Source organism: Cryptomeria japonica, chromosome 6 (genome assembly GCF_030272615.1).
Source record: "Cryptomeria japonica chromosome 6, Sugi_1.0, whole genome shotgun sequence".
Taxonomy (NCBI): domain Eukaryota; kingdom Viridiplantae; phylum Streptophyta; class Pinopsida; order Cupressales; family Cupressaceae; genus Cryptomeria; species Cryptomeria japonica.
The window spans coordinates 198,894,784-198,919,477 of NC_081410.1; the positions used below are offsets into that span (position 1 = coordinate 198,894,784).

General features: G+C 36.9%; 1 protein-coding gene across 1 annotated transcript; it reads left to right on the forward strand.

Annotated features, from left to right (window-relative positions):
• Positions 1-5,701: 5,701 nt before the first annotated feature.
• LOC131063500 (uncharacterized) lies at positions 5,702-23,957 on the forward strand. Its single transcript, XM_057997341.2, has 11 exons — positions 5,702-5,898; positions 6,003-6,112; positions 15,097-15,226; positions 21,218-21,356; positions 21,450-21,662; positions 21,881-22,019; positions 22,499-22,649; positions 22,753-22,862; positions 22,980-23,077; positions 23,182-23,251; positions 23,484-23,957. The coding sequence occupies exons 2-11, from the start codon at positions 6,020-6,022 to the stop codon at positions 23,574-23,576; spliced, it is 1,236 nt and encodes a 411-aa protein (XP_057853324.2). The 5' UTR covers positions 5,702-5,898; positions 6,003-6,019; the 3' UTR covers positions 23,577-23,957.
• Positions 23,958-24,694: the final 737 nt, after the last annotated feature.

Below are 24,694 nucleotides of genomic sequence, written 5' to 3' on the forward strand. Positions count from 1 at the left end.
GGAAGGAGAAAGGCCTTACCCAAAGAGTTTTGAATTTGATCAGAATCTCGGTCTTTTAAAGCTAGATCCATTATATTCCTTCTCCTCCCAAATGTAAAGGTTAATTCAGTCATTTAGTGGTTTTATTATTTTAATTTAACCCTAACCCTAATTTTTCTCTTTTACATTTTGGTGAACCCGACTTCTTGCACCTTAATTTCAAATTTATGATCTCAGATTTGATTTGCATGGATTTTCAAATTGAAAACTTGTACTCATAATTTTTATTTTCAATTGAATTACATAAATTTAGAGGTTAAATTCACTAAAACCCTAATTTATTTCTAAAACTAACTTCTGGGTTGCATAATTCTTCAAGTTTATTTTTAGATCTGATTGTTATGACATGTTATGCTATGATTTAGACACATTTATCATTCAAAATCACAATTCAAATTTCTTATTTAATTGGTTAATCAGTCATTGTTACAACAAATTGCATTGCTTAATCATAATTTTCAATTTTTGCTTCAATTTGTCTACTTTGTGCATGAATTTTGTACCATTAGTACTGCATACAATATTCCCGTGAGAATAAGTTGTAGAATTAAGGGTTCCCAATGTTTAACTACTAAGGATATGGAGCCTAATTCGATAACTTATTTCATGATAATGTTGGTGCTTCCTCCAATCCAACAAAAGATATTATTTATCCGCATTCTCCTCATAATTCTCATGATGTTGATGAATCACTAACTAGAGTTACCTTTGACTAATTGAAGAAGATTGACAACTAATTTTAAAATATTTAAAAATGGATGAGTCAAAAATACCCAAGAAGTAAGGCAATCCCATTGGTTGAAAGATTAAAAAGAATGGTGCAAAGTGATAAAATTGGTGTTGATTTGTTGTTTGGCCTTGCACATTGTGTTGACACTAATATCATGCCAATCAAAATTTGTGTTGAAGTCCTCAGTTACTTTCAACCCACTAGTCAAGACAACCATTCTATTCCTATACCTACATCCTAGCCTAGTGTGCCTACATTTACATCTTGTATCTTGACTACTTCCATACAAAATGTTAATCTTACACATGTTAGTCATGGGGGAAATCTTATTAATCAATATTATTACATCCCTCCTTCCATGAGTCTTCTATTTGTATCCCAATCATATCCCATTGCCCACATATCATAATGTTCCACCTCCTTATTCTCAACCTCCACGCACATACAACAATATTTCTTCTCCATCACAATCCAATATGTCCAATTTCAATCCTTCTATTGGAACAACCATTAATAACTTAGCCCAAACTATTACATCCCTACAAAATCAATTGAATTCCATCACTCAATCTAAGTTCAATGTCCCTGCATTTGATGTAGCGAGCCCATTATTTGATGACATTGTCCATGTTGTCCCTCCTAAGCATATTGGAGTCCCTCAATTGGAGTTGTATAATGGAGAAGGTGACCCCTTAACTTATGTGAAAACATTTCAAACTTTGTGTAGTGATTTTGCTCACGGCCAAAGACTTATGGCTAAATTGTTTGCTAGAACCCTTAGGATAAATCTTTGCAATGGTATTTTTCTTTGTTTCTTTATTCTATCACTTCTTTTCAACAATTGGCTAATGCTTTTATTCAACAATTTCAAAATAATATTGATCCTAAGATTACTTTGATGAATTTGATTCATTGTAAACAAAGAGTTAAAGAAAACGTGAGTGAATTTATTGGTAGATATGAAAATTTGTATTCTCAAATTGCTTATCCTATGCCTGAGCATGATGTTCAAAGAATTTTTATAGCTAATTTACAAAAATACATTAGAGACGAGCTTCTATTTTTTGAGTTTACTTCCTTTATGCAATTGTGTGTAGTATTTTCATAACTATCAGCTTCAAGTGAGTCAATTTGAATCATCTCCTTCAATGACTCTGATTGATAAGAATGACAGTGCTCAACAATATTTTACAAAGTTTAAACTTAACAAAGGATACATCAAGATAAATGATAAAATCAATACTCAAGTGGTAGCCACGACATCGGATGTGGCCCCTTTATCCAAATACTTTAGAAAAGAATAAACTCCTCTTTCTGAGTATTTGCATAGTATAATGTCGAGGTTGATAAATTCTATTGTGTTCAAACTTCCCCCCATTAGACCAATTGACTCTTCTAAACCATTGTCACCCTATCATGATCCCAAAGCCTTTTGTCAATATCATCATCGACCTGACCATGATAGTGAGAAGTGTTATACTTTAAGGAGTAAGATTCAAAACTTCATTGATAACAATGCTATTTCTGTAGTTGGTGTGAATGACAAAGGAAACAAATATATAGCTCCTCCTAATCAAAATCTCCAAATCTTCATCAATCCTTTGCCTTCTCACTCTATTAATGTTGAGTTAGAATCTCTTGCCTTTTCTCTCGATGACCTTGGTGTAGAATATAATAATGTTATGAATATTGTTGAAAAACCTGTACCTCCTAAGGACCTATGCATTACCTTCGATCCTAGTGAGACTATTGTTGTGCCTGATGACCCATTATATATCATTGTGAAGATTAAAGATAAACTCTCACGAGGAGTGCTCATTGATCCAGTGTGTATGGTGAATGTGATCATTGAAGAATATCTTTACACTTTACAATTGCATCAAGTAACATATGATAAATTTGATATTATGGTCAAGGTGTATGATGGTATCTCTTAGCCTACTATTGGTTTTATTACTCTCCTTGTTGAGATTGGTACTAAGTGCTTAGATGTGACTTTTGTTATTATTCCTACATCAGATCAATTTCGTGTCAAGTTGGGACATCCTTGGCTCTCTTTCATGAAAGCTATCCCTTCTACCATTCATAATGTTTGAAATTCCCTCATAATGACACTATCATAACAATTAATCATAACCTTTACCAATATGGTGAAGCACGAAAATTTCACCCTTGATCACTTTTGGCCTAAACAACCTGAGCCTCTTAAGCTTCGAAGTGCTGCCCTTTTTCTATCTTATCAAAAGTGGAAAAATGAGATGATCATATCCTTGAGTAAGCCTAGAGACCCTAGACCTATTCCTCCTTCTCATGACGGACCTAGTATCCTTCCTACACCTTATTATTATTAGTGGATCATGTATATATTCCACTAATAATAATAACAAATACGACAATCAAAGGAAACTCATATTAATATATCTATCTATATATATACGTATGTATGTGTGTGTGTGTTAAAAGATACACGGAAAAATATAAACATAGCTTAACGATGAAATCACATTGACAAGAAAAACGTGATCAACACAAAGATACATAACTATTCAAGAGACATATGAGGCGAAAAGGTAAACACAGGTTGACATCAATAAGTAGGATGAAATAGACACTACCCAACCAAGGTGGCGATGCTCAAAAGAATACATCTTACTTTCCTAGCTCAAGGCTCAATGACAATTGTTCTTTTGCAAAATATGTGATCCTCTCCTTGATGATACTCTTCCTCCCTCTTGAGGGTGTTGTGATTCCTATATCCACTCGGTTATAAGAAAATCAGTTAGCCACATCTTAACCATATTAATGGATTTCATAAATTATTGAAAACAAAATAACTTCATCATTCATAACAAAATCAAAAGTAATACCATTGATTAACTAAATCAAATTATAATAAATATTTTCCGAAATCAAGAAAAAGGGATGTAACAATATGAATCAGATGGGAGTAGTAACTCTCAAGAATACCTATCCATGCAATAAAAATATATTGAAGCTGAAACCATAAGTTGGTTGAGAGGTATAATAACTCTAAATGAATCTTGTGTAACCGTCTCTAAATAATTGAAAAAATGCAGTGTAGAATGCCACAGTGGCTAAGTCCACCTAGTAAAGTTAACCAAAACTTGAGTGATGATGTAACAAGTCGAGTAGGGTGGTGAACAATGACAACACGTTAAATGTGCTTTGCAACTATATAAAACCTTTGGCCAAGGTGGTACAGTGTTCTACATGCATTTGTTAGTTCACAAGAATCAAATACACTTCCTCATCAGAAGATCATATTAGTTAGGAGTTACCTATAGTGTGTGACCGACTAGATTCCATAAGTTCTAAACACCAGGTTCATATGGCAATGTGACCTAGTCTTGTGTCTGCACCCTTGTGAACGATAGAGCCACTTCTGTAAGGAAGATGTGTGAGGCACTTCTAGGTTTGTGGTTGGAGGTAAAGCACCTTGATGATGCCCTCCCTTTTGTATAATAAGAAGAGACTTGTATGAGATTCCATATTGAAAGAAAAATCATCAGTAAGCTCTAACCCTTCTCATTTACTTATTACATATTAATTTATGTTAGAAGGAAAATATAAGTTATCTATTTGTTTATGTAATTTCATTCAGATGATGCTTTGATTATATTTCATTTCTTGATTCAAAATAAATATAAAGGTTTCAAAAAAAATGATTTATGTAAAGTTGGCAATTCTTTTTATGAAAATGAAAAGTATTTTCCTTATGTTTTCTTAATGAATTAGTCAACATATTATATTCAAACATTTCATGCTTTAAGTCAACTCATAATGATTAAATAGGATCGATTTTATAATTGATTATCTTATAGGACCATTTACAAACTTTAGCTTTGACCAAGAGTGGACAAATTCAAGGATTAGGTTTAAAACTAGGGAGGTGTATTAGTAGTTGTTATAGCTAACTTTGTACACCCACAAATTCTAAACAGTATATCAGATTGTCTTTGTATGCGACTTAACTGCTTATAGCTATTGTTTTGACTTCTAGGTAGTAATATTGCACGTTGTGGGATCCGTTATGCACACAAGGGTAAAAAATACACATTTCAAAGTGTTGTTCGATACTTGCTTAAAGATGTCCCAATAACCGTGCACTTAAAATTGCCAATACTTATGCACAAATGGACCAGTAGTCATACACAATGGGTACCAATAAAGGTACACAAATGGACCAATTATAGTCTAAAAATGCTCAAAAATGATTAACTATTAGCACATGTGAAATTTATTGATGAAAACTTAAGTCGTAGGAAAAAGACTTGGAAGAAACAAAATAAGAAGTGGATGAACAAGTGGGACATAAAATTGTACGACTACCCCAACAACAAAGAGGAGATTAAAAAGTGGGTCTTAGAGAATTTTAGGAATGCCACGTGGATAAACCAGCTAGGCAAGAAAAAAAGGTACTATATTAAAGAATTCAACCCTACTTGGGCGCATGAGGAAAAATAATATTTGAGATCTGCGATCAACTATAAGGCCAAAATTCTAATTGCAAAGTTAAGGACTGGATCTCACCATTTGAGATGTGAAATTGGTAGATGGAAGGTGCCTAAAGAAGAGTGGGAAGAAAGAACATGCCTGTTTTGCAACAAGAGAATGACATTTCATTATGGAGTGTACAACGTATGAAAACATTCGCAACCAGTTTGGGCATGAATTAAAAGTAGATAGTCTGAATGAGCTTTTTGAAGAGTCAAGACTTCACAAAACAACAAACCTCTTAATCAAGACTCACAAGAGAAAATCTATTATGAAAAAAAATGGATAAGTTGAACCTGTGGGTCCCTTAGATCATTGAATCTCGTAGATGTCAATAAACTCATTTATTCATTCACATCAGAGTTGATTCTAAGTTGAGCAATAAGAATATATTAGCCCCTATGTAAATGGGTGGAATTGATCGATATGGTATTGTTTCTTTCTTTTAGTAAGCGTGGGTGCGGAGAAACTATAGTCGCGGGGAGGCATTTTTCTTCGTTGATATAAAGAAGGGTCGTTGCTCCTGCTGGATTGCTTATCACCGGCGCGCATCGGAAGTAAACCCGTGGAGTTACTATTGGATAAATTTCTCCGGTAGTTCCCCCTCCTAAACTGTAAGTATTGCAAATCAGAATTTGTTTTTTAAAGAAAAAATGTTCTTGTTTATACAACCTGCCGCGATATAAGATCTTGGTAGCTAAACCCTAATATTATCCAGGTTGAGTGCTGTGTAAAATGACGGCTGTAGTGGAGACTTCGGAGGAAGACGCCACTCTTGCTGTGGCTCGTTTCACTGCAGAAATGGCGTGGGCTGATGCAGGTCCTGAAGTAAGCACTTAATCTTTGAACCGAAAACTTAGTAGATGAATTTGTTAAGGTCTTTCCATGTTTTAAAGCTCGTTATTGTGTGCCTAGTTCTTTTTCATTAAGAGAAGTTTAGATCAAGGGATTAATGCTAATTTCAGCCAAGGGGTCACGGACGGTTTAATTGTAACAGTCTACATGTAAGAGCAGAGTAATTTGACTAGTAAGTTGGTCCATAACACTATCAAGGTGTTTGTAAGAACTTCAAAAGGCCCTCAACTCTGATAACTGAAGTTTAGTTGAACCTGTTGCGTTTTAAGTTTGTTCTTTGCAAATTTTAGAACAACAAGTATAACTTTGACTATTACAAGTTCAAAAAGCAATTATAGAGAATTGCTAGAAATCAATTATAATTAGATAGTAAACTGATCAAATTTTTATTACATTTATTCAACCTTTATTTACCCTCAATACATAAACAAACAATATTAGAGAGGAAACTGATAAATACCAAGAAATTCTGGAAACCCTTATTTTCTTCTTCCTGGTCCTACACAGTCCATTATGACAGCATGCTGTAACTTATTCCAGACTGGCTCGAACAGCTTGCATGATAGCTTAATGGAAGACTCCAGGCTAGGTGCACCTTCTGTTTATTTTTTAATATATTTTTGCAGTTCTCCAACATGCAGATCGCAGTCTCCTTCAGGGGATTGGCGCAACTCCCAAGCAGCCGCACAGCCACCAAATAATATCCCCTTTGTGTATCTTTGTTTTCCCTCTTGCTGCTGCAACAAAACACTGAAGATTAACGGTGCCTCTCTGACTAATTAGCACAAACCTGATCCTTGAATGAAACCAACTAAATAAGCAAGATCAACTGATATTTCACAGCCTCTAATGCTGTTGTACAAGAATCCCACGTTTTTCTACACCGATACCTCCGATCACTGCAGAAGAATCTTCTGCTGAAACCCTTGGCCAAAACTCCTCTCAGAGCTTCATTCAAAAATATCAAAACTTAGCATAATCAAAAGAAGACCTAAAATCTTCTTTTATCTTCTCCTCTTAGGGTTTGGCGCGATTTTCAAGAAAGGTACGATTTTGGCATTAAATGAAATCTTTAACTTTTATTATTTATTTTTGACTATTGAAGTATCAAAAATAAATCACTTTCAATTTAATATAAAAATTGGCCCCATCTGATGAGAAATAGACCCTCACTTAAGTTATAACTTAAAGTGACTTTTTAAAACATTAAAACATTGAAGTTCACGATTTAATATTTAATTAAAGTAATTAAATATTAATATCTCTCTAACTATCCATTAGAATTGCCTGCCGTCAGAACTGGAGACTGCCAAACCATACTCTGCCCCTGCCCAACCCACTGGCTATAAATAGCAGGAATACTAAAAATAGAAAGTATTTCAAACGGAGTCTTGGAGACCCCAAACGAAAGCCAGTCCTGAAGTGCTTACTCTGAAGATGAAACTCCGAAGGACTTTCTAACCAACCTCATCAGCCTACGAGGGTCAGTGATAGGCTAATCTACTCAGTTGACAGATGTCAACTAGAAGGGGACATCATAGTCCGCCCCTCCTGAAATTGCTTGTTTTCAAGCAATCTCAACTCTAGATGCTGTAAAATCTCCTTGCTCTCCCAAGTAGCATCCTCTACTGGCAAATCCTTCCATTTCACCAAGTACTCTGCGATAGTACGTCTCCTGAAATTCCTCTCCCTGAACTCAATGATAGCCTCAGGTACGAGTATCAACTTCCCCTCATCATCCAGGGGTGGTAAAACCATGGAAGGTTCAATACGGTGTCCCAATGCCTTTTTGAGACGTGACACGTGAAACACATTGTGTACTCTGCTATCTGCCAGTAAATCCAACTCATAAGCCACCTCACCTATACGCCTGGTCACTTTGAAAGGGTCATAATATCGTGGCTTGAGCTTCTCTGCTCCACTCCTCCTGAGAGTAGACTGACGATAAGGCTGCAACATCAAATACACCATGTCTCCTACCTCAAATGACCTCTCTGTCCTCTTCTAATCAGCATATTGCTTTTGCTGATTCTGTGCCTTGGCTATATTTTCCTTAAGAGTCTTCACAATGTCCTTGCTCTCCTGTATAATGTCTCCCGCACTAGGCACTCTATTGTCACTCAGCAATAAGTCAATGAAACTAGGAGGCTCATACCCGTACAGTGCTGTAAATGGTGTCATCTGAATAGACATGTGGTGCGTGGTATTGTAACAATACTCACAGAGGTAAATCCACTTCACCCATGCCTTTTGCTGCCCTGAAATATAGTTCTTGAGGTATCCCTCCACCCATTTGTTAACTGTCTCAGTCTGACCATTAGTCTGAGGGTGGTAATTGGTGCTCGGTGTAAGCTTGGTCCCATAGAGTTTGAAGAGCTCCTGCCAAAAGTGGCTCAAAAACCGAGTGTCCCTATCATTGACAATAGTCCGAGGCAAGCCATGTAATCTGAATACCTCTCTGAAGAATAACTCTGCTACCTAAATAAGTGGTGGCGATCAGATAGAAGTGGGCATACTTCGTCAAACGATCCACAACCACAAATATGCAATCACGTCCCTGTGCTCTCGGCAACCCTGTGATGAAATCCATAGACAAACATTCCCACTTCCTGTCAGGGATTGGAAGTGGCTGAAGTAAACCAGCAAGGTATGTATGTTCCTATTTATTCTGCTGACAAACAGGGCACTCTCTAACGTACTGTAGAACATTCGCCTTGAGCCCTTTCCAAGTGAAGCGCTCACGAACCTGTCTGTAGGTTTTGAAAAACTCGGGATGTCCTGCCATCGATTCATCATGAAAGAACCGCAGTACCCTACTCCTCAACTCTGATCCTGGGATCAAGTACACTCTGCCCTTGTAAATGATCAAGTCTTTTACAACTGTATACCTGCTGTCCACTACTGATCCCTCTATCAAACCTGTAGCCCAACTATGTTTGGCATATTCTGCCAATATAATATGCTGCCTCTGCTATCTGGACCATAGAACTCAGGTGGGGACAACGTGATAAGGCATCTGCAACTACATTCTGTGTGCCTTTGATATAGGAAATATCAAAGTTATAAGCCTAAAGTTTGCTGACCCACTTTTTTTGCCTGTCATTTAAGTCACGCTACCCAAGGAAATGTCTCAAACTATTGTGGTCAGTCTTAATGCAAAACTTGCTGCCCACTAAGTACTGTCTAAACTTAGCCAGTGCATGCATTATAGCCAACATTTCCTTATCAGAAATGCTGTAACTCCTCTCAGGTCCACGGAGCTCCCTGCTCTCATATGCAATAGGGTGCTTGTCCTGCATAAGCACCGCACCAATGCCCTCACTAGAGGCATCACACTGTAACTCAAATGACTTAGAGAAGTCAGGTGTAGCAAGTATTGGACATGAAGTCATGAGCTCCTTGAACCTATCAAAACACTCTTGGGCCTCAGGAGTCCATAAGAAGGCACCCTTTTTCATCAAGTCTGCCAAAGGTGCCGCATGGCGTGAATAACCGTTAACAAAATGACGGTAGAAACCACATAGATCCAAGAACCCACGCAACTGAGTAAGGTTCACTGGAGTAGGCCAATCTACAATAGCACAGATCTTCTCGGAATCCATCCGCACTCCCTTTGCACTGATAATATGGCCCAAGTTCAATAACTCAGTCATTCCAAGGTCACATTTGGATTCCTTGGCATACAAGGACTCCCTACTCAGAATGCTCAAAACTGTATCTAAGTGACTGAGGTGATCCTCCCAAGTACAACTATAAACCAATATATCATCAAAGAACACCAATACTGATTTCCTCAACCGATGTCTGAAGACTTTGTTCATTGTGGACTGGAAAGTAGCAGGAGTATTGGTTAGCCCAAATGGCATAACCACAAACTCAAAATGTCCATAATGACAACGAAAATCAGTCTTCTCAATATCCTGCTCACGGACACTAATCTGGTGATAGCCTGATCTCAAATCAATCTTTGAAAAATAACAGGTCCCATGTAATTCATCTATAAGCTCATCAATACGCGGAATGAGATATCTGTTTTTGATCGTCCGCTTATTAAGGACCCTGTAATCAATACACATCTGCAATGTGCCATCCTTCTTCTTCACCAAAACAATTGAAGAAGCAAAGGGGGACTTACTAGGCCGAATATGTCCCATGGACAAAAGCTCCTGTATGGTTTTCTCTATTTCATCTTTCAGACGCTTCAGATGTCTATATGGAGTAATCATTACTAGCTTCGCACCCTCCTCTAGCTCAATGATGTGCTCAAAACCCCTATCTGGTGGCCTTCCAGATGGTATGTCACTGAAAACCTTGTTATGTTTGGTTCTCAGTATTTGAATGTCATGGTGATATTCAACTTTCTGAGCATCCTGCTGTATGGGCATGATCATACACTGTGCTGCCCACTCAGTCTGATCATGGCGTACAAGCCTCTCCATCCGCCTGAGTGTAATCATTCTGAAGTTGCTGTCCTTAATCGCTTTCAACACATGTCTTTTCATCAATGGTGAAAGACATCTCCATCTCCTGCAAGTCAAGTGTAAACTTCCCTAGTTCATGCAACCACTTCATACCAAGGACCAAATCTGTATCTCCCATCTGAACCACATAGAAATCAGTCTTGAACTCATAATTGTTTACACGTAATGGGAGTTGTGTAATCATCTTATTACACTTTAAAGTGTAACCATCTGCCACCTTCACACGGATACCTTCAAACTCCTCTATTTGGATTCCTCTCTTCTCCACTAACCTGGCATCAATAAAGTTATGTGTGGCTCCGGTATCCAGCAGAGTAATAACTTTCTGACCAGCAAGTACTCCTCTCATTCTAAATGACCCTTCCTGCTAAATACTCGTGAGAAGTGCCTCCTTAAGGTGTTTATCACCTTTTGCATCCATCTTGTCAAGTCTCGGAGGACCTTGTGTGTCATTTTCAGCCTCTAAATCATCATAACCAGCAGGCTGACCTTCATGATCAGATTCTGAATCTTCATAATATGCCCACATTACTCTGTTTGCCCTGCCCTTAGACCTCAAAGGACAGTCATGGTTGGCATCATATGGACCTTTGCAATAAAAACAGTTTCTTCTGCCTAAAATCGTTAAGTGTCTCACGATCTAAGAGAGGGGCTGCTGGTTTTGGTTTGTAATCATTTCTAAAGTCTGATTTTTCTTTCCCTTTGCTGAAATTCCTATTATCTTTGAAAGATGTTGATCCTTTTGACCCAAATTTATTCTGAGTGGCTGTCACATCCATACTCCGTGCCTTTTTAATGGCAAGTAGAAGTGTTGGGGGATCAAATGCCTTTACCCAACCTCTCAAAGGCTCCATGAGTCCGTCTATAAACAAAACTACTAACCGCTGATTTGACATGTTATTTACCATGCATGACAGCTTCAAAAACTCTGAAACATATGCCTCCAAGTTCCCTGTTTGTTTCAGCTGTGCTAACCCCCAGAAGTAAGACTCAGGATCTTTCTTATCAAACCTCTCTACTAACAAATCAGCGAACTCCTGGTAGGTGGTAATCTCATCATGTTGGAGAGTGATGAGTCCATTATGCCACCACTCATGTGCAGTACCGTCCAAGTGTAAGGTTGCAAACTTAATTGCATCCCTTTCAATCATGGGTCTCAGTGTGAAGTATGTATCCGGTTTATGGATCCGGGACCTAGCTGTAATTGCACCGCTGCCATTATAATAAGGTAGAGTGAGCTTGCTTGTGGCAAACTCAAGATCTCTATGTTGGAAACGAGGCCTCCTCTCTTGCCTGTTTCTCTCTACCTCCCGTTTTTGCCTCATGAATTGATCAAAATTCAAATTCTGCCTAACATCAGGTGGAAGAAGACTCCACTCATCATGTACCGTCATAACATTATCAACAAAGACAGGCTTTGTCTCAGCTCTAGCAACATTTTCGGGTTCTTCTGCCAAGAAATTAGGCCTTGAAGGCCTGTCAACTGTGCGTGTAGCTGCCCTATGAGGTCTAGGAATATTGGCTACACTCCTATTGTCCTCTGGTTCCTGATTGTTTCGGTTTGGAGGATTCGTACGCTCTATCATGGTGGTGAGTGCCTGTAAACCCTGAGCAACCTGCTGCTGCCTCGTAGCCATCGTTCTAAAAAATTCTCGTCTCCTCATCCTCAGTTCTGTGGCCTCTGGGTGGGCTGCCTGTATGCCTTTCACCCATAGTGTCTAATTGCCTGTTAAGACTCTGTTCTCCTTTAAGGAGGGTTCTGCTGCGTGTGTAATACCTGTATGAACCCGTTTCCTATGACTGCATGTAACTGCTAAACCTTTAGGATGGTAGGATTTAGCTCTGATACCACTGTAAGAACCTCAAAAGGCCCTCAACTCTGACAACTGAAGTTTAGTTGAACCTGTTGCGTTTTAAGTTTGTTCTTTGCAAATTTTTGAACAACAAGTATAACTTTGACTATTACAAGCTCAAAAAGCAACTATAGGGAATTGCTAGAAATCAATTATAATTCGATAGTAAACTGATCAAACCCTTATTACATTTATTCAACCTTTATTTACCCTCAATACATAAACAAACAATATTAGAGAGGAAACTGATAAATACCAAGAAATTCTGGAAACCCTTATTTTCTTCTTGCTGGTCATACACAGTCCATTATGACAGCATGCTGTAACTTATTCCAGACTGGCCCGAACAGCTTGCATGATAGCTTAATGGAAGACTCCAGGCTAGGCGCACCTTCTGCTTATTTTTAATTTATTTTTGCAGTACTCCAACATGCAGATCGCAGTCTCCTTCAGGTGATTGGCGCAACTCCCAAGCAGCCGTACAACCACCAAATAATATCCCCTTTGTGTATCTCTGTTTTCCCTCTTGCTGCTGCAACAAAACACTGAAGATTAACGGTGCCTCTCTGACTAATTAGCACAAACTTGGTCCCTGAATGAAACCAACTGAATAAGCAAGATCAACTGATATTTTACAGCCTCTGATGCTGTTGTACAAGAATCCCATGTTTTCCTGTACCGATACCTCCGATCACTGCTGAAGAATCTTCTGTTGAAACCCTTGGCCAAAACTCCTCTCAGAGCTCCAATCAAAAATATCAAAACTTACCATAATCAAAAGAAGACCTAAAATCTTTTTTTATCTTCTCCTCTTAGGGTTTGGTGCGATTTTCAAGAAAGGTACGATTTTGGCATTAAATGAAATCCTTAACTTTTATTATTTATTTTTGACTATTGAAGTATAAAAAATAAATCACTTTCATTTTAATATAAAAATTGGCCCCATCTGATGAGAAATAGACCCTCACTTAAGTTATAACTTAAAGTGACTTTTTAAAACATTAAAACATTGAAGTTCGCGATTTAATATTTAATTAAAGTAATTAAATATTAATCTCTCTCTAAGTATCCATCAGAATTGCCTGCCGTCAGAACTGGAGATTGCCAAACCATACTTTGCCTCTGCCCAACCCATTGGCTATAAATAGTAGGACTGCTAAAAATAGAAAGTATCTCAAACGGAGTCCTGGAGACCCCAAACGAAAGCCAGTCCTCGAGTGCTTACTCTGAAGATGAAGAATCAAACTCCGAAGGACCCTCTAACCAACCTCATCAGCCTACGAGGGTCAGTGATAGGCTAATCTACTCAGCTGACAGATGTCAACTAGAAGGGGACATCATAGTGTCACGAGCAAGATTGTGGCGTAAGGAAAATAGTTATAATTTGATCATGTCCCACATTCAATAGGGTGTATTTGAATTTGACCTAAGTGTAAAATTTAAAGATTTATGACAACATTTAGCCACAAGTTGTCATGTCTAGCTCTGATGCCATGTATACTTGGCTTGAAACTAATGGTACTCGAACCTAGGACCTCTAATTTATATGCTTGAATGCGCAACTATGTACTTACATATTCTTACTTGAGTTGTGCTTGAGGCTGTTACCCAATATCCATTGAGGACCTCCCATTTTGCATTCCAGCATGCTTTTGGCCATCTGTGATTAGTATTTATTCCTAGGCTCCTTGTTACAATTTTGGGGCTGACTTGTTTTTTTTCTAACATTTATGATATGGAATATTGTCACATTGGGGATCTTTGGATTTTTTGGTGTCAACTGGCTAATAGTTTTTTGTTATTTGAACGTACCTATAACTTTTATATCACGATCTCACCATTTTTTTATAGGAGCTATTCATTGCTTTGCTGTGATGGAAGGGATTTGAATTGAACACAGGTCACATGTTTTTGAGTTTGCCCATTACCATTACACCATAACAATTTACTCTAATGACTGATATCTTTAACATTTCTTAAAGTGTTTAAGCAGTGAAAGGGAGTTCTAATTTGTTGCCTCAAAGCTGACATGAGACCAGTACTATGATTATTTTTAATGAGCCCTCGCCACCCCCTCCTCCCATCCCTCGCCTCCCCCACCCAAGGCTAAAGTACTATTAACAGAGAGACCAGATGGAGTATGTACTGAAGGTTTTTATTGCAATATGCAAGAAAACTAGTTCTTTACATTGCTGCGTGTTTGGTGTATGATGTAATCAATAGTCATATTTCTTGTTTGCAAAGCAGAAAGATTTGTTAATACTTAATTGTGCTAGATTTATGAGTATTATTTCTGTTTCATATTTTTTTCTTTGCTCAAGGCCCGTGGAAATGTTCTCCATGAGAAATAGTCAGATTCCTTATATTCTCAGCAACTATCCTTTTAGTTTTGTTGGTTAGGACATCACTTTCATTTTTCAATGATCTATAGCTAGGAGTTATTTATTTTGCATTATATGTGAAAATACTAATTTGGATGGTGTTTAGTAAACAACAGTTGCCAACCAACTGTAGTTTTGTTTTAGATCAGGCAATGCAGATCTATTATTTGTACAGATATTTGCACGTTATTGGGGATATTGATCCCTTTACTGCCTGTTCCTTTTGAAACTTGTTTGAGCAGGTCTCAGAACCTCAGGTGATGCGTTGTTGTGATGAGGCCCAAACCTTCATGGTGGAAGGCAGATGGTCGGATTTGGCATCACTTTTGCTCACTTCAGCTGACCTGATATTTTCCAGCTCCTCAGAAAAAGGTTTGTGAATCAAACACTTTAATCCAAATTTTTGTGACATTTCACAAATTTCCATGTAACAGAACCTCTTAGCTTGAAATACATAATTACCATGTGCTTTGTGTAAGAAACTACTGCATGTTAGGGATATATGTCTGCACAACTATTGCCTGGTAGGAAGATGATATACTCAGCAGTTAGCAGTTATTTGATTTCTTGGGTCATTGCCCAAATTTTTAATACAATTCTAATTTTTGCATATTATTTTTTTTAATGGGGGAAAGAGTACAGGGGTTAGGCTTTTAGAATTGTGGAATAATCTTTTTCTATTATTTTGTTCGTGTAACAAATTTTGTTTTCCAAATCTTATAACTGTAGATGGCATTTACTGCTTCAATTTTGATAAAAACAATGAAGGTGGTTAAAGAATTAACAGGTGGTTAAAAAATGAATGTGTTCCTAAGGCTTGTTAGATATGGTTAATAACTTAATACTAGTGTAGAGGAAGGTAAAGTAAATGCTGTTAACATTGGAGCATGGATTGTCGATGCTCGAAGAATAACCATAAAAGCAAAAGATTTAAAGCTTAATCTGTTCTTTCATATTCTTTTGCTTCTTTTTGTGGAATCTAGAACTCCTTTGGGTCTAGGCATTCTTTTACGTATAGTTTGTGAATCTCTGATGAGCTTGTTTTTGGCAGAGTTACTCTTTTCCATTATAATTAATGTCAGAGTGCATGGGGCATGCATTTGGTTGGGTAAAGTAAGTTCCTATTGGAGAATAGTATTTCTAACTTCAATGTCATCATACTAGGTGAGATTACTTTAATGGTGCCATTGAGACACCCACCCGTCTAGTTGAGAAGGTACGAATAAGTAATGTTCTAAATGACATAAATTGTCATATTACCCAACATGCTTTTCAAATGATTTCTAGGGGTATAAAGGAGCCGGGAAATGTTGTTTTTTTTTTTTTTAAAACTATGCCTGGTAAACTTTTTAACGTGACCGGTGACGCTGGCACGACACGCCCTTCGGCTCCACGTGAATGCTTTTGACCTGGAGCTATTAAACAGTGAGGCCACAAACGGGGGACCTCATCCCCACACTTCACTTGTTCAAATCCGCGAGCACAACGACCCAGCGAAGGCACAAGGCCTTGCGAGCACAGTGGCCCAGCAGGGATTTGAACCTTGGTGGCCGCTTCACCAACGAAGTGTTTTAACCGTGACACTACATGTCCGAAGACAAGGAGCCGGGAAATGTTACACCTATAGGAAATTAAAGATATTCCAGAAGGAATTCTTTGTTCTAAGAAAAACTGAGAGCTAAATTTCTACAGTAAATTCATGGGCGTTTCTATAGCACCTTTTGTGTGCAGGGATCTAAATGATGGCCTTAAATGCACCAAAGATAAAAAAAAATTCTGGTCAGTCTGCGTAGCATGAAAACATTATAAAAGCTCCTCATTTGTTGATAAAAAAAAATTGTATGACTTACAATAGCTGTGGCATCTCCTTAGCATTTAATCTTGTAGAAACTCCTAGTAAAGCTGTAACTTGGCTGCCGTAAACTTAATCTCTAAGCATTATTGTTGTGACAGAATGAAGTTGAGTTAAGCATTATTGTAAGACCCAAAGATATATTAATTTACCAAAAAATGGTCAAAAGTTAGTTTGATTGATTAATAATTTAATTGCAAATGACTGGAATTTTTTCAGCAAAAAGTCGGCATCAAGGCTGAGCTATAGTTAATTGTAATAAATGGGGTTTTTAAAAAGATTTATGCAACTTTGGTTTCCCTGACCTAAAGAGCAGCCCCTTCTAGAGCTCCTGTTGACTTTGGCAACTCCTTGAGTTTGCTAGTCCATGAACCTCATCCAAATTCCACATCTTGGGCATATTCCTCATAAGTCTCTTTTATGAAATGCTTTAATTGGGTTACGATAGCCATGGCAGAATTTGTTTTCGGGATTGGTGGCCTAGATAACCAATCCACCACCATACTAGTGCTTTTTTTCTCATGTTTGATCACCAAATGAAATTGTTTTAAAAATCACATGCATCCATAATATTTTGCTAGTTGCAACTTGCTTTCAGCTTGCAATTATTGTAGAGGTTGCTAATTAGTATGCAATAATGCCTCCATTTCATTATAGCTTGAGCTAGTGCATATACTTCCCTATTGCATATTAGATATCCTTTAACATCTGTAAGTAAAAATTTATAAATGATAACAAGTGGGCTAACCTTTTACCTCAAAGTATTGAATATCATAGAGGTTGGTGGTTACTGGTTAGTATGCAATGATGCCTCCATTTTATTATAGCTTGAACTAGTGTATATAATTTCCTATCGTATATGAGATATCCTTTAACATCTGAAGTAAAAACTTATAAATGATAACAAATGAGCTTATTTATAAATGATAATGAAGCAAGATGGCACACATAGCATATTCACTTGCATTTGTTTCTACCTTGAACAATTTTTGCAAGTTAGAAGAGCAAGCATAGTAGCATGACTAATCTTATAGTTCAACAATTCAAATGCTTCAGTATGTTCTCTCCCCCAATTAACACTCCTTTTCCATGGTTACAACTTTGTGTAGAGCCAAGTTTAAAAAATAGAAGGCTGGAACAAATTTCAATGTGTATTGGACAACACCTATAAAACTCCTAATACATCTGTGGAACTCTTTGGTGTAAGCCGATTTGTGATAGCCTTCTTTGCAGGATCTACTCTCAACTCTCCCACTACACTCATGTCTTAATAACAATAATTCTTTTCCAAACTTAGCAAAAGTTGTTGTTCTTTCAAGACTTGCAAGAGGAGTTTGATAAGGATGAGATGTTCTTCTCATTTTCATTTAAAATTAAAATATCATCGAGATATGCATTTAGACATGGATCTATGAAATATCTATCAGCCATTCTTCCCTATGTGTGTACAACTAAGGCTAAACACTTTATGACTTCATGCATACTGACATCTCTCACAGTCTCACTGGAGTTGCAATGAGTCTTTGCTCATTGTAGTGAACAGCAAATGACATTGTGCAGATAAATACTAATCCTTATGCGCACATGATCTAAGGCTAAACACTTTAAGAGAATGCATATTGACATCTCTCACAGTCTTAGCCATGCACATTGAACCCTTCACACTTTGGTATGACTCGCACACAAATACTAGAACTTACTCGTGCACAGATTGAGAATGAGCAAAGCATGAGCACCCCCATAGTCATTTGAATTTGAATTGTGTATCAAAACATTATTGTCATGGGGTATATATAGGTTCTTGTACCTTAGTGCTGTCTTAGTTATTCATGCATATTACTAGAAACCATGCACATATCGACAATTAACTTTAAGTACATTTGCATAGGCCATGAATACCTAAATACATTTTGGTCTCATGCATGGCGTGCTAACCTTGTGCTACCTTTCTATTGCTAAGCACTAGTCTTGGTGCATCTTACGATAGATATTGCAGTATGTTGCTAACGTTCTCCTTGTGGAAGTAATGTGCTATGTCCACAGAATTGAGAATACTGAATACAATAGAAAATAGGAGAACGGGGACAAAATTGAACCAAAATATATGCGCATGCATAATGTATCACTAAATACATTTTAATTGATAGTTCACAAGGTAGTCAAATACACATGTTCACTTTAATTAATTGTCCTCGAATTAATCATCATTTGGGGAACTTGTACCTACACTTGGTTAAAACATCAGGCATATTTGCACAATACAAAGAGAGTGGAAACAAACTTATAATGAGCAACTTGAAATGTTCACAAGACAATATCATATAAAAGCATTTAATTGAACATCATCTACCCCTAGAATGATCTTGTCATATCCCTGCCTGTATATGAGATCGCAACCTTTGTAAGGATAAAATTGCAGTCTTCAAAAACTCAGATTGTAGCCAATGATTAAAGGATAACAATTAAATTAAGGGCTGACTAGATGAAATAAATTATATTATCACTTCATTGTTAGAGGCTGACTAAGATCCAAGTCTATAACCTTTTATTAAGGCCAACCAAGGTGCATAAGCTTTGGACAAAGAAAAGGCAATTGCCTTGGTACCCTAAAAGTCGGGAAAACCTAAAAAAAATTCACATTTTAATTTCAATTTTAAACCTGAGCATGCAGCAAGTAAAGGGTCATAATTGTTGACTGATTTCTGCAAAAATCGGCACTTTTGACGGGAAAAGTCACGACCTGCCACAATTCAGGATCACCTCTTTTGCCTTGTCTTTCCTGAACGTAAAACAACCGATTGACCTACTGATCGCTCGTTTCATCCTCACAGTTGCACTTGACTCTGAAATGCTCCATCACATTTGTCTTTCAAGCTCTGCCTTTGGCAATTTAAACTCATTCAGCATTAAAACATATCCTAACCTTCGCAGAAATCTGCCGTCATGTGATCTTTTTGTTGCAGCAATAACGTCCTCCGGATCCAAATGAATCCCTTTTTCTGCTATCCAACTTAGATAGCTTGCATATCCCAATAAATGCTTTGATTTTTCTCGGCTTCTTGTTATCTGTATAATTGCAACGAGGATAGGAATGTGGAAAAAGAAAAGATCTCCTTCCCAAAACCTGACCATTCAGAGTGAAATGACTTATGAGCAGCAGACCAAATAGCATTACTTATCATTTAAACTTTTCACTGTGCTGACCGTCCTTATCCTATATAATCCATCTTGGGAGCATGGTGTCAGCTAATAATATCTGTCCTTCTCTAAACCTTCTTTCGTCCTTACTAAATTTTTGTTATTTCTTTATTAAGCACCTTTTCCAGCCCCGCCCATCATCCTGGATCAGACTCACCACAACATCCAAATCTTTTTGACCCCACTATTGGCAAGTAAATGAGCTGCCCCATTGGTTTCTCTATACACATGTGAGATAGTGAAGTCTCCCACAAAATCTAATAACGCCCAAATGATTTGCACCCATCCTTTTAATTTCCAATTTGGAGTATCTCTCTTGATTACTGCTTGTATGCAAAGCAAAGAAGCACCTTCTATATCTATATTATGTAATTCTTCTTTTTCCACAACCTTAGACCAAGCGCCAATGCCTCCATTTCAGCCTCATTATTTGTTACATATCCAATCTTGCGTAAGAGAGCCCAGATGCATCTTCCTTTGCTGTCTCTTATCATACTCCCAGCCCCAGCCAAACGAGGATTTCCTTTTGCAGCACCATCAAAATTCATTTTAAGTCTTCCTTGCTTTGGTTCACTTTAAGGATTTCCAAAACACAAGTTAAAATTAATATTTCATTCTCCCTGCAGAGGGGACATCACACAGAGAAGAGCTTTGATCAAGATAAAAATGCAACTGCTTGAGAACTTTGAACTTGGGTGTTATCTTTCGACAACATACATATATTCTTTTTGCATGGGTTGTACCAAGTAGAAAGGCCATTAGTGTGTTATCTGCACTTTAAGTGTTAAATACTTAATAGTCATCGCAAAGCTTTTTTTTTTCATAATCTACTAATTTGTACTTTTGAAGAAGGGGTTGATATTATGGAAACCTTCAGAGCAAGCTTTCCTTCTTTCCTACTTTTTCCACCAGATATGCATGGACAGCATAAATGAACGGGCAGGAAATCAATGGCCTCAATATTAAGGGTGAATAAAGTCCAGACTTTCGTAAATGGCAACAAGAAAAGTCCCCTTTAAGCTCACGACCAGTTGCTTTGTGCAAAGGAAAATGATAAACCTTCATAACCATTTACTCAATTTTACCTTATCTGCATTAATGTCAATTAACCTTGACAGGATTTCTAAGAGACTTCATTTGTGTGCTCTTAATTTCATCCGCTAGCTGATGTTGTAATCACTGGGATGCTTGGAACTATCTATTACAAACAGGGTTTAAAGTTGGTAAAAGTTTTAGGCAGGAAAGTAATGGCTGAAATAGCAATAGATGTTGTGCAATTAATTAAATGATAAATTTGTTTTGTGTTCATGCAGATCTGGACTGTATTTTTACAGTCATATGCAACCTTGTAACTAAAGCGCAAACCCCAGATGAAGCACTGGCTATGGCAGAACAGATAGCAACAAAAGTCACTCAACAACCCAATGACAAACCTGCCTTGCGCTTGAGAATGTAAAGGCTTCAACTTGTGTTTGAAGGAAGTATTCTGCGATGTAGTAATTTGTTGAGAATTTAATCATAGCTTGCTTTTTGTTGATCTCTTAGATTATTCAATCTGTACAACATGCTTGACAATCGATATAGCAAATTCCTGGTTTACAAAAGAGCACTTAAACTGGCGGCCAATGGGAGAATTGCAGACCTCATTATTCCTTCGTTCAAAAAGATGGATATTTTCTTGAAAGAGTGGAATATAGCAAAAAGTGATCAGCGAGAGCTTTTTTTAACAATTTCTAACATTCTGAAGGACAATAAAGGGTAATTTTTCCTTGCTATTTATAGATTTTAAGCTTTAGTTTTTGTTTTAAATTTCATTTGCGAGTATAAATATAATAACAATTTTCATAATATGTAGTGCAGTTCAGCAAAAGATTCTTACTTTTCCCTGCTATTTGTAGATTTCAAGCTTTAGTTTTTGTTTTAAATTTCATTTGCAAGTTTATATGTAATAACAATTTTCATAATATGTAGTGCAGTTCAGCAAAAGATTCTTACTCCTTCCTTATAAAGTACTTAGCAACGTTTGATGGTGAGGATGCTTACTCCATGAGTGAAGCAAAGGAAGAAGCAGTGAGGGCCATAATAGAATTCGTTAAAGCACCTGATATGTTCCAGGTTCTATTTGCTTTATTTTAATTCTCATTTTATCATGAACTGCATATACAAACTTCGTGGTTTTTAAATGCTTGATTGAATATTAGAGGTATATTGGTTCGAAAGGGCTGTGCTAGAATCTTTAGTTTTCCATTTATTATTTTCGCCTCTATCTTCTGTTTAGACATACACCACTCGATTATAAATTGGAGGGTATTAGCTACACGTGAAATGATGGACTTAAGCATTTTATCCTAAACTTTGGGAGAAGTGAAGCACAATGCAGTGAATTAGTTTATAATAATAGGGTCTACCATCTCAATAAAAACATAACATATGTAAACACTGAGGTGTTAAACCTATATGGACCTTTTGGAATCATTTTCGGATCTTAGTACCTGTGGGATTCCACATGTTGTGTACATTACTATTATTTTTTGTATTGCCAAGTTGTGGATATTTGGAGACACAAGTAACCAAATGAAGTGTGCCTGATTCAGTGTGACTTACTAGATATGGCTGCTGTGGCACAACTTGAGAAAGATGGAAAATATGCTTTGGTTTACCGCTTGCTGCAAATTTTCCTTACCCAACGCTTAGATGCCTATTTGGAGTTCGAAGCTACGAATTCTGCTTTGTTGAAAAGCTATGGTATGCTTCTCCATCCTATGACAGTAACGTGTATAGCATTCCTTGTAGTTGCTTTGTGGTTAGTTGGATACGATACAACTTACACATTTGTCTTCAAATATAGGTATTGTTCGAGATGATTGCATAACTAAAATGCGATTGATGTCTTTTGCGGATCTTGCTTCAAAAGGTTCTGGGGAAATTTCTTACAGTTCTGTGAGGGACACATTACGGGTAATACCGGTTTTAAACTTTTAATCCATCTGGCGATGTTTCTAGAGTTGTGTAAATTGACTTGGGGTTTTATTACAGGTTGACACCCGCTTTCAATTTCTGTTTTAACTTAAACAGGTGACAGATGATGAGGTAGAGTTTTGGATAGTTCGGGCAACAAGTGCAAAGCTGGTAGATTGTAAGATGGATCAAATGCGCCAAGTAGCAGTTGTCAGGTATATATGATGCATTGGTCAGGTATATATGATACATTGGTCAGGTACATGATAGTCTGATTTTGTTGGTTCTTTTTTATTTGATATCTGGTGCTGACTGGCAGCCGATCCACTGAGCGAGTATTTGGACCTGCACAATGGAATGAACTGCACTCAAGACTGTCACTTTGGAAGGTGGTAACTTTTGTATCAATTATCTGATGAATTTGCATAACTCAGTTGTAATAGTAAAAAATTATAATGCTTTACTCTTAATATTTTATAACTTGTTTTTGATTCGAAAGGGTGATGGAGGAAACTGGTTAGAATAATATTAAGAGTTTGTTTTAAGGCATTTTTCTTTCGCATGTATAATTTACTCTTTTTGGGTTGTATGTATGACTCACTTATCCGCTTGATCTGACAGGACAATATTACAAATATTATTAGAAACATTCAGAAGGTGAATGCTGCTCCTGAACAGGTGCCCGAAGCAATGCAAGGAGTGGCAGTTCAATAAGCTTGTATTTTTCATTTTTTGCTGTCTAAAATCTATTTTGGATTTTCTTGGATCAGTAAAAAGAGCAGAGTTACATTCAGGATCAGTAATATTAGGCCATAACAAAGAAGGTTTTCGATTTAGAATTGCTGTTTTACAGGCTTAAACAGAAAAGCTAAATATGGGTAGTTATATGTTGGGATGCGAAGAAATTGATTTTTGTTCTGGACATGTTCTTTGTGATTAGCCTCTTGGCCTTGGTACGAAAATTGGGTTTCTGCCCTTATTAATCGTGTATTCCTAGAAATGGAATGCTGAGGTATGTAGCATACCTTTTTTAGTAATTTCAAACATTTTTTTAATTTAATTATGGAATTCTTAATGAACCAACATTTCAGCTCATCTTATTTGACCTCAATAGATAGTCACTATGCTAATCGTATTTTTCTTTATTTATGTAAGTTATAATTATCTGTTGTATTAGAGATATTTACTCGGCACGGCTTTAACTCACAGGCCTCTTTAGCCAAGTTCTGCTGCTTGAAACCAGTGCGTGCTTGGCTACTCTTTATATCCAGTGGTATCGAGGAAACTAGTTCCTTGAAGAAACAATTTGAATTTTTTTAGACATTTCCATAGCATAGAGATCTCTAAGATATAGAGAGTAAATAAAATAGAAAGTTTAGCTAATGAATTGTCTAAATAAAAAATCTATCTAAAATAACATAATAGCATGTAAACTTTGCTAGTAAATGATTCTTGGTAAGTTTTTGTATAAAGTTGATAAAGTTGTTGCTAAGTTAACAATAATATGTTTTATTGAAAGATATATGAGTAAACTGCTAGTCTTGTTGTATGATGTGAGTGGACAGTAAAATGCAACTAATATCACTGCATTCCAAATTACTGTTAATATCAAAAGAATGTTTAATTTTAGAGATTGCACTATCACAACAAATTATTAAACCTTTAAAAACTTAGTAAGATATCAAAACAACTACGGTAAACATGTTTACACCTAGAACTATAAGAGAAAAAAACATTTTAGCATTGAGAAATTTTAAGTAGGAAATTTCAAGGAACATATCAGCCAAATAATGATCTAATTAATCGGTGAAAGAGAAATTGTTTCTTATAAT

What these genes read in the sequence shown, in the direction of transcription:
- LOC131063500 (XM_057997341.2), top strand. Translation starts at nt 6,020, where the DNA reads ATGACGGCTGTAGTGGAGACTTCGGAGGAAGACGCCACTCTTGCTGTG. An exon ending in TTCCAGCTCCTCAGAAAAAG is followed by an intron (nt 15,227 to 21,217) that starts GTTTGTGAATCA and finishes GTGTTCATGCAG; the next exon opens with ATCTGGACTGTATTTTTACA. An exon ending in CGCCAAGTAGCAGTTGTCAG is followed by an intron (nt 23,078 to 23,181) that starts GTATATATGATG and finishes GCTGACTGGCAG; the next exon opens with CCGATCCACTGAGCGAGTAT.